This window comes from Notolepis coatsorum (assembly GCF_963971535.1).
Source record: "Notolepis coatsorum genome assembly, chromosome: 11".
Classification (NCBI taxonomy): Eukaryota; Metazoa; Chordata; class Actinopteri; order Aulopiformes; family Paralepididae; genus Notolepis; species Notolepis coatsorum.
This window is the reverse complement of record NC_140175.1, coordinates 98,488,310-98,499,243: the sequence shown is the minus strand read 5'-3', so window position 1 is coordinate 98,499,243 and position 10,934 is coordinate 98,488,310. Positions and strand designations below refer to the sequence as shown.

Genomic DNA, 10,934 nt, shown 5'->3' with positions numbered 1-10,934 from the left:
CGCGCGCAGCCTTCAGAGCGAGGCTCCACAGTACCTCTCAGCCCAATAGGGTCCAGCTGCAGACTCGGAGCCTCGAGGTCCAGAATGGTACTTCCGCCCTGCCACAGGACTATTAGTCCTGTGACAGGGCTATGCGCTGATTGGCGGAAAGTACGGAAGTATCTCGAAGTACGTCTGACGTATCTCGAATTACGTCTGACGTTTCTCTACGTTAGCGAACATTAAATGTTGTATTCATAAAATAATATAAAATCAGCAGCATGGGGAGGGCCGGGGGGAGGGGAGGTACAGGTAGTAGAAGACATAGAGGTACAGGTCACATAATTAAAGTACAGTGGAGAAGTAAAAATAGAATAAAAAGGCAGTGTAAACAATATACAATATTATTAACTCTAATAATAACACGCCTCGCGGGTCATTATAATACGAGAGCCGTGCGTTGTTCATGGGACGGGGTAGCACGGTGTGCAACCTCACTCGCTATTTGCATATCAATAGCTCCGGTCGTCAGGTGTGTTAAATACGTTCTCAGACACATTCACACCTAACCTTGTTGTGAAGACGTGTTACATTCCATTCGTAGAGGCAATTAGGCACTGTCTTTAGTCTGTGCCCAAGCGAGGGGACATTAAATGCGCATTCGCGGGAGCGCGCGCACGCGCCGGGAGCGCGCGTGCACGTGGTGCGTGTCACCCCAGATGATTTCAATAACGCACCACTGGCCGTTAGCTCTTAGGCTAGCTCGTTATTAGCTATCTATAACATTAAACATTATCCAACATGTTTAAAATAGTTAAAAATACCGCGACAGCCCTAAATTATAAAGTATTTAGCTCCCATTTGAATAATACAAAATAAATAATAAATAAAATTCACCTCACCTCACTACAGTCGAACGGCATCTTGGTTGATAAAAGCAGGTTGTCAGTTATATCCAGTTCTGTATCCAGTTCTGTTCGCAGTTCTGTTCGCAGTTCTGTTCGCAGTTGTGTATCCAGTTCTGTTTCCAGTTCTGAATGCCGTTGAGAAAATATCTCCCACTTTTATATCAGCTGAGATGATCACAAAGCCACGCCCCTAAGTGCCCGTTGTCCAATCACATTCGATCACGTGAGGATGACTGAGCGTGACGTGGGATGACTCAGGTGCGTCTCTACATTTCGTATTCGCATTTCTGCAGACCCCTCTCTGATTGGTTGAACTCCATTTCTGCAGACCCCTCTCTGATTGGTTGAGCGTCATGGTACAGTTCGCGTAAGTGGGGAGTGTAAACAAGTTGAATGCGTCGCGTGAAATAACGTTATGTGAATAAACCTATAGAGTGTTTTCACCGACGTCACGAATGACGTCAGTGGCCAGGTGCGCCGCCATCTTGGCGTTACTCTGCAATGTAAACAACAGGTGATAGAATGAACGAATGAATGAATGGATGAATTGCGCGATGAATTATATATTTAAGATATGTCTAAACCCAAAAAGAGTAAGCTGGAAGCTGCTCGAACATATAGAGAAGGACTTGGTCAGCAGGAAAGGGCGCGATATTGTGACAAACTCAGACGAATAGGTGATAAAGATCCTTACGAGCTAGCTCCGTCGACTTGGAGTTGCGACCCCACAATTTTGCCTTCTGTTGCCTATCCAGATATAGTCAACTACCTAGTATTTTCGCCAAGCCCATACACGAATGAAGATCTTACAAAGGGTTGGATGCCTACAACCAGATGGTGTGTGGATGGGTGAGAGACGCACAGTACCAGATTATCGATGACATGTGTCTTGTGAAAGCCAAGGTAGGTGGTTCACATAACGTTACTAGATCAACTGATCTTTACATTTAGGAAATTGTAATACCTAACTTTATTTTCTAATAGTCTACTAGTACACATTTTTGGATCAAAATGCTGATCGGTCATAAACAATTAAACCCTATTAATAAATAAGTAAATTGATGAGTAGGCTACTGTATATTTGCATATCTCTGTTAGGATCTATGGGTAACACTGTACTGTATATTTGCATATCGTATATGTCACAAATGTAACAGTACTATATACCTGTATGTCATGTATGTCCCTATGCCATAAATGTCATGATGTCATGTATGTTGTGTATGTCATAAATGTCACTATGAATTGAAAATGGGGGACCCTGATGTAAACAAGACAAACGTCTTTCTCTGGTCTGCATCCCCTTAACACGTACTGTATTGTACCCATTCTGCAATCTGTTAAATAAATTCATTCATTCAAACTCGCTTTTTATTTACAAGCTTATATTTGGTTGTCTTTTATTCAGGTACTCCATTCCCAACGAATAAGAGAAAAAACCCTGGAGCCCTGGATAATGGCTGAAAAGTCTGGTAGGATTGTTGGAGCCCACTGTACATGTATGGCTGGCCTGGGCGAGACCTGCACACATGTAGCAGCATTGTTGTTTCTCATTGAAGCAACAGTGAAGTTGAGGGACTCAAAGACAGTGACGCAGGAAAAGGCGTATTGGATGTTGCCTACTGCAATGTCAAAGGTGGAGTACAAGGAATGCAGAAAGATTGACTTCACTGCAGCAAAGAGATACAAAGTAAAATAAGGGCTAAAAGTGACTGTGCTGGTCATGTACTACAGTCACTTGAGAAGCAAAAGGAAAGTGCTAGTTGTTCTGCTCTTAAAGTAAACAAAACCCAACATCCAACCAGTGATGAATTAGCATCATTGTTCAATGCTCTTAGCACAACTGGCTCTAAGTCTGCTATTTTGTCGCTGATTGAGCCTTATTCAAATGATTTTGTTCCCAAGCCGATGGGTGAAAACTTTCCTCTGGTGTTAACGGAATTACGAAACGAGTATGCAGTTCACATGGACTATACTGATGTATTGTCCATTTGTAATGGTATTGACATTTCTGTATCCCAAGAGCAAGCACATGCAGTTGAGGCCGCTACAAGGGAGCAAGCTTCTTCCAAACTGTGGTTTCGATTTCGTGCTGGTCGGATTACAGCATCCAAAATGAAAACTGCATGTTGCACTGATCCAAACCAACCAGCCCAGAGCTTGATAAAAAGTGTATGCTATCCCGAATCATACAAATTTACCTCAAAATCCACTACCTGGGGATGTACTCATGAGAAATTTGCACGTGACATGTTTACAGATGGACATAAGAAATCTCATGAAAATGTGAAGGTGCACGACACCGGTTTTTTTATAAATCCAAGTGTGCCATTCTTGGGTGCTTCCCCGGATGGCCTTGTTTCTTGCGATTGTTGTGGTGTCAGTGTAATTGAAATTAAATGTCCATTCTGTGTAAAAAGTGACAAGTTAGATAGTGTTAATCTATTTTACTTAGAGAAGGATGGTGAAGGGAATCTGACACTAAATAGAAACCACCAGTATTTCTACCAGGTGCAAACACAGCTTGGAGTGTGCAAACTGGAATCTGCCTATTTTGTTGTTTGGACAGAGAAAGATCTCCATGTTGAGCACATTTTATTTGATGAAGAATTCTGGGGCATGATATGTCAGAAAAGCAAGCACATTTTTGACACAGCCATTATGCCAGAGCTAGTTGGCAAGTTCTACACTAGGCTTTCGTCTACCATGGCTAATGTATCCCTACAGCCTGGTGCATCTGTCCCTGCTGGTTCAGATGGTTCAGATGTATCCCTACAGCCTGGTGCATCTGTCCATGCTGGTTCAGATACTGCAGCAAGTGCCAGCGGGCAAGAAGAAACCTGGTGTTACTGTGGCCAGGTTGAGTTTGGTCACATGATTTTGTGTGACAATACAAAATGTCATATTCAGTGGTTTCACTATTCATGTGTTAATGTTGAGGTTGTGCCAAAAGGAAAATGGTATTGTCCCACCTGCCGTAGGCTCCCTCAGTTTCTGTCAAGAAGGGTCAAGAAACCTTGTAAAAAATCCTAGGTTATGCTATGTTCAGTAAACAGTTGTGTAGCTTCATAAATTTGTATTGACGTCTTCATTTATATCCAATGTACAGCCTAATTACAAACAACTCCTAATAAGTGCTATTTTGATTTCTATTCTGAAGCTGATTTGCACACTTATACCCATGCTGTGATTTTTATATATATATTTTTTTTATTTAACCATGCAGGCAAGCAGCACATTGGAAGGAGGATTTTCTGGAAGGAGGATATTCTGAGTGGGTAACAATTGTGTGTATCAAATAATAATAGTTATGTTATGTAAATGAGAGATGTTAATGCTGCTATTTATGCAATTTTTATTGGTGTTTTGTTATTGTTATTAAACACAACGTTGCATACAAAACTGTCTCTTCTGTTATTCAAGTGTTCTGATGGGAATGGTGTATTGTACCACACGTAAAAATAGGTAAACAATGTCCAGGCACGCACTCCAGGTTTTTCCAAATTTATTGGCAGCCTGAAATCATATCATGACGTTTCGGTGTGAAACGTTTGACCAATTACTTGACAAATGACCGGTCGACCAAGATGGCCACAAGAAAATACAATAAAATGTAATATAACAAGCTGTACGCAATGTATATAAAGAAACAAGAGGAATTAAAATACAATTATATAGGATATAGTGTGTTTTGTCTCAAGTGCCATGCTTTCTCAAAATCCTGCAAAACTGAAGATGTCCACCACAAAAAAACAACTCAACATTGTGATTGTGCAAAATACAATAAAAATATAGGCATAAAAAAATAAAATAGGTAAGACACAAGATATGCATGATTAAAAAAGACATGCTAAGTTCCTGATAATCTGGTTCCTATGTACACTACTATACAATTTACTATTTTAACTCTTAACTGATGGGCAAAGGTTCACCAGAGCACAACAAGACACTTCAATTAAAATCAACAACTGATGGGCAAAGGTTCACCAGAGCACAACACACAAGTCCAATCTTGTCTATGGTACAAAAACTGTCATCCTTGCACATCAAGAAATCAATTGGCAATGTCCCCCCCAAAATACAATATTTCTGGCGTACACTACCGATCACACGCTCAACATGAATCCTAACATGAGCTATTTTCCTTGTGGTTTCTAAGTCAATTGGAGCTAACTGCGACTTCCCTTGAGTAAAGGCTGGGATTTTGACCTGAGCCATTATGCAACCTAAAGTGTCCTGAATATCAAAGCCACGGTCAGCGAGAACTAAATCACCAGGAACAATGTTGTCCAAAAAGCCACAGTTTTCAACTATGTACTTATCGCTAACTCTTCCCCCCCATGCATTTGAAATGTAAGAGACTGTGCCCTGTGGTGTAATACCAATCAAAAATTTTACTGTATTATGGTGCTTGTAGGAAGACCATGTTTCCGCTCTGGCTATAAGGTTAGATGGACGATCTATAAAAACCTCAAAGCAGTCGACAATAACAACACATTTCTTCCCAAAATGTTTTCTAAATTGCATTGGCATGGTTTTTTGCAAATGTTCTCTTTCTGGCCATATAACAAGTGGTTTCATGCGAATATACATGACATCAATGACATCAGTAAATACCCTAGAAGCAGTGGATATTGACACATTGAATGCATAACACAGGAAGGTTGTAGAAACATTAAGCCTTAGTCGCATCAATGTCAACATCAGCATCTTGAATGGATTAAGCGACTTCTTCACAGGAAGGTGGGGACTAAGGTATGTAAAGAGTGCTAACAAAATCTGGAATGTAGGTAGACCAGTGAAAAATAAAACCTTCTCATCTTTACCCACAAATGCACTTTGGTCATAGGTAGAGGACAACTGTTTCACATCAGAACGCAACTGAAGGTTTTCCGCTCTCAGATTTATAACTTCATTGGTCATAGAATAAATAAAATCACCAGTCATATCAGTTTGAGTACCTATACTGCACACATTATCACCGACATCACTTGCAGCAGAATCATCAGCAGCAGCTGGTATGTCCATAAGAAGCAAGGCATGAGCAGCATCCACCTTCAGTTTCTGCTGGGTACGATTCACACGCCGTTGGTATCGTGTTTCTTTAGGTGGTTGCAGAGAAGAAGGCTCTTGCTTTCCGGTCATATTTACAGATGGCACCCAATCTGGGTCATCTTTCTTGTACAGGTGACACTTTTTACCTGGAATACAATAATGAAAAATATAGCACACTTTAGACGCTACATTTTAGGAACATTTACAGAAACAGAGTCTTACACTGTAGTAGGTTATGAAATGAGATAAGAATCATATCCAGCCTGCATACTATTCCACTGTAAAATGATAGTTGCTGTTAGTGTTATTGATTGATAAGTTTATTAACAGATTGCAGAATGGGTACAGTACAGTACAATACATACAATTGTTAAGGGGATGCAGACCAGAGAAAGACTTTCGTCTTGTTTACATCAGGATCCCCCATTTTCAATTCATCATAAATTAATATTTCACATAACGTTACCTGACGTAACGTTACCATAACGTAAACTGAGTCTTACACTACTACTGTAGTAGATTATGAAATGAGATAAATCATATTCAGCCAAGAATATATTTCACATAACGTTACCTGACAAGAAATGCGCAGAACAAACTCGAATGTTGACAAGAGTCTTGCCGTGGAAATCCTGGTTCAGTTTGGCCAACCACAAACGTCTCCTTTCCTGAGACAATTGTTTGCCCTCTTCTCCTTGATTTGTGATGACAATTGGCAATCTGAAGAACTCCAAATGCTTTTCCCTATCCGACCTATTAGTACAGCCAAGAACACGGCAATAATTGACCATTTTGAGCAAAAATGAACTTGAAGAGTTGCTAGTTCGATGCACTCACGCGTTGTTTACATCCAAGTTTATCGCCAAGATGGCCGACTTCCGGTTTGATGACGCGCCGTGAGAACACTCTATAACGTTACAATGTACAGTTTCTTATTAACCCATTAGTTAATGCTTTAGACAGTTACAATGTAACATTTAGATGAACAGTTAATGCCTAACTAGACAGTTACAATATAACATTTAGATTAATTAACCCAGTTAATGCCTTAAGAGAGAGAGGCTGGTGGCCAAGTCAAGTCAAGAGTTTTATTTGTCACAAGTTGTTTATTTGCATACAAGTTTACAATGAAATGCGGGTGGTCTTGCCCGCAACGATGTGCATAATACAATAGTAATAACATATAATAGAATCCAATAGAACGACATTGTGCAATAAAACAAGTAAACATGCAAATCATGCAACATGCAAATCTGGTATGTCATAAATGTCTAGATGTAGCAGTACTGTCTATCTGTCTACCTGTATCAGTGTATGACCCTGATGTAAACAAGACGATGAATTGAAAATGTCTAGGCCTACCACACACACACACACACAGATCAACGAATATGGAATGTCCCATCTTTCAAATCTACGGAAGAACCCATGAGGACAGAACAGAGAACCACAGAAGGTCACATGACTGACGAGGAAGCTTTGTGGTCACGTGACAACAGAATCCCAGAGAGCACGTCTGTGTGTCGGCAGCAGCTCCACCAGTGGATGAACTCCTCACGTCTGTGTGTCGGCAGCAGCAGCTCCACCAGTGGATGAACTCCTCAAGTCTGTGTGTCGGCAGCAGCAGCTCCACCAGTGGATGAACTCCTCACGTCTGTGTGTCGGCAGCAGCTCCACCAGTGGATGAACTCCTCACGTCTGTGTGTCGGCAGCAGCAGCTCCACCAGTGGATGAACTCCTCACGTCTGTGTGTCGGCAGCAGCTCCACCAGTGGATGAACTCCTCACATCTGTGTGTCGGCAGCAGCTCCACCAGTGGATGAACTCCTCACGTCTGTGTGTCGGCAGCAGCTCCACCAGTGGATGAACTCCTCACGTCTGTGTCGGCAGCAGCAGCTCCACCAGTGGATGAACTCCTCACGTCTGTGTGTCGGCAGCAGCAGCTCCACCAGTGGATGAACTCCTCACGTCTGTGTGTCGGCAGCAGCAGCTCCACCAGTGGACGAACTCCTCACGTCTGTGTGTCGGCAGCAGCAGCTCCACCAGTGGATGAACTCCTCACGTCTGTGTGTCGGCAGCAGCAGCTCCACCAGTGGACGAACTCCTCACGTCTGGAAGACAGAAGATCACAAACAAATGTTACCGCTTCAAGAAAAAAAAATAGCAGAAAAACATTGTTCTTTTGTAGTGCCGTCAGGCGATTAAAAAAATTATTCGAATTAATTACAGGATTTGTAATGAATTAATCTAATTAATCGCATTTTAATCGCATAACCATTTTAGGCCTGATATTCTATAATCATATTTCAAATTGCATGTGTCCGGATGGCAGAATTCAGTACTGCATCTACAAAACCTTCTGTTTAATCATCTTCCATTTATTAATTTGCTTAGATTTTTCAGGTCTGGTCAATTTGAGCATGGTGTTATTCACAGTCAAAGATAAAAAAAAAATTTATATTTTCATTTGGTTCATTACAATTTACTCAAGCCTAGTAACAGACACAGTATTTCTGACACTGGGAACATGCAAATAGACCATATATATATTAAAAAAAAAATGTAAATGTGTATTCTATTCTATATGCCATATGGAATGAATGAGATAAAAAATAAAAATAAAATGTTTTTCTTTTAAAATAAATGTTGAGTTAATTTTTCATAACGCGATCATTTGCTGTGTAATTAATTAATCTAATTAACGCGATAAACTGACAGCCCTATTCTTTTGATTAGCAACTCAGGGGGAAATGTTGCCCCATCACCACCCAATGTCCACGAAGTTGCCCCGTGTGTAATAACTCTGAGGCAGGTTAGCAGCCACTGACCGGATCCCATCAGGCAGCTTGGTGTCCTTGTGTCCGTCCACCTCGAGGGCCAGCTTGGTGTCCTTGTGTCCGTCCACCTCGAGGGCCAGCTTGGTGTCCTTGTGTCCGTCCACCTCGAGGGCCAGCTTGGTGTCCTTGTGTCCGTCCACCTCGAGGGCCAGCTTGGTGTCCTTGTGTCCGTCCACCTCGAGGGCCAGCTTGAACTCACTGTGGAAGCGGCCGCCGTAGATGGACTGAGCCATCAGGGTCTTCAGGGCCCCGCCCAGGGGATCTTGTCTGGGGAGGTGTTCTGACGGCCCTGCAAGGGAGAAGGTGTGAAGAATGTCAGTACCACACTGGGGCAGGTAGTAGGGCTGGGCGATATGGCCAAAAATGATATCACGATAGGGATAACGATATCATATCACTCGATATCTATAATTATCGATATTGTTATAAGTATTTTTTTTAAACAACAGATGTATGTTTATTTTGCAGCAATTCTTTGTCGTTGTCATCTTTAGTGTTACATCCCCTCACACTCCAGTTCTCAGGCTGCAGCTGGTTTGAAAGCGAAAGTAAACCGGCTTCTCTGCTGGCTGTGGCTCCAGGGGAGTTGAACAGTTCTGGCTCTGCTCGTTTCTTTTCTATCCTTTGGTGCTTTTTTGGTGGACAAGCCACCGCACATGTGCACCGTGACTCGTGACTGGAGTCTAGTTCTGCTAGCTCACATAGCCTACTGTGTATAGACGGTTTCAAACTGTATTTTAAATTAGAAAGCAAACAAAATAAATGGACAAGAGAAATATATATCTCAATTTGGTCAGTATTGTCATTTGGACAAGCAAATCCATTACTTTAAGTTGCAGGCAAGAAAGACAAGTCTGTCCCCTGTCTCTGGTTTTAAAACTGCCCAGTTGCAGGTCACACAAAAAGAAAAAAAGAATAATAATTGTATTGATATTTTTTTTTATTATCAATCGATATCGATTATTAAAATATATCGCGATAATTATCGTTATCGTTTTATCGCCCCGGCCCTAGCAGGTAGGGTCAGTACCACACTTCGGTTGTAGGGAGGATAGAAGCCCCTCACATGTCCCCTCCGATACATGTGGAGGCAGCCTGTTGGATCTTTTCACCTGCCAGCTCGGACTCTCATTGGCGAGGAGTAACGTGCGGGAGGCTCACACTACCCCCGCCATTTCCTGTCTTTTGCTGTGCAGGTGTCCCCAACCGAAATGTAGGAGTCGCTGTCCACAACACCAGATTACCACCCATCGACTTCCCTCCCCGCTGACTCTGCCAATCGAGTTAGTATGATGGCCGGACCAAGCCGGAGGCAACGCTGACACCCGGATTCGAGACCGGAGTCTCTTGTGTTGGTGACGAGCACAATGTCCGCTGCGCCACCCAGCCGCCCTGTAGTGTACATGTTCTTAAGTGGTGAGGCATGATGTCATTAATCTGGACATCTACCCTGATTACAACTACACTGCAAAAACATGTGATCTTATCAAGTGAAAATATCTTGTATTTGGTACAATATTGAGTAGAATTATCTTGAATTCTCTTATCCCACTGGCAGATCATTTTGATAATTCCCCCCCCCCCCCCCCCCGCCCCAATGTAATCTTGTTTTAAGAAAACAAGATTAACCTTTTCTTAAAACAAGATTAAATTGACCAAAAATCAAGAAAGAAATAAGCAAAATGATCCGCCAGTGGAATAAGATAATTCTACTCAATATTGGACTTATTGTACCAAATATAAGATATTTTCACTTGATAAAATTTCATTTTTTTGCAGTGTACAAATATGCAGCTACCTGGGCCTCCAGAACACTTCTAGTGTCAGCGGACACACCAAAAACATCCTAGCTAATTCACACGCACACGACTCCATGAACATGAACAATTAGTTGGGTCAAGAACCAACATTCTGTGACCATTCTCTGGCTAAGATGTTTTGATGATTGATTTGACTTCTATGGACCTTTTATAAAATATTTAGCCCCCGTGTCCCTCCGAAAAATCCCGGAATTTTTTGTCAGATGGCCAAATCGAAAATATCTGCTGACGCCATCTTGAAAAATTTACTTTTGATCCAGAGCACCTAGAATCATGTATGAATACACTTTTTTGTGTAAGTCAACCATGACGATTCCAATTCTGACATTAGTTTGA

At 41.8% G+C, this 10,934-nt stretch overlaps 1 protein-coding gene and 1 long non-coding RNA gene across 2 annotated transcripts in view; one reads left to right on the top strand and one right to left on the bottom strand.

Moving 5' to 3' along the window:
* Positions 1 to 1,714: 1,714 nt before the first annotated feature.
* Positions 1,715 to 4,251, top strand: LOC311236636. Its single transcript, XR_014620231.1, has 3 exons — positions 1,715 to 1,790; positions 2,296 to 2,523; positions 4,114 to 4,251. It is a non-coding gene; the product is annotated as an uncharacterized lncRNA (long non-coding RNA).
* Positions 4,252 to 7,952: 3,701 nt separating this feature from the next.
* The window catches only part of LOC311237210 (cytoplasmic dynein 1 heavy chain 1), a gene marked incomplete at its 3' end in the record, with an annotated part of 34,377 nt that continues 31,395 nt past the window's right edge, over positions 7,953 to 10,934 (bottom strand). The window contains exons 7-9 of the mRNA XM_084325019.1: positions 9,032 to 9,067; positions 8,770 to 8,976; positions 7,953 to 8,052 (exon numbers count right to left, since the gene is read on the bottom strand). Coding sequence (XP_084181145.1) covers positions 7,953 to 8,052; positions 8,770 to 8,976; positions 9,032 to 9,067 — 343 coding nt within the window. The remainder of the gene's footprint in view (positions 8,053 to 8,769; positions 8,977 to 9,031; positions 9,068 to 10,934) is intronic.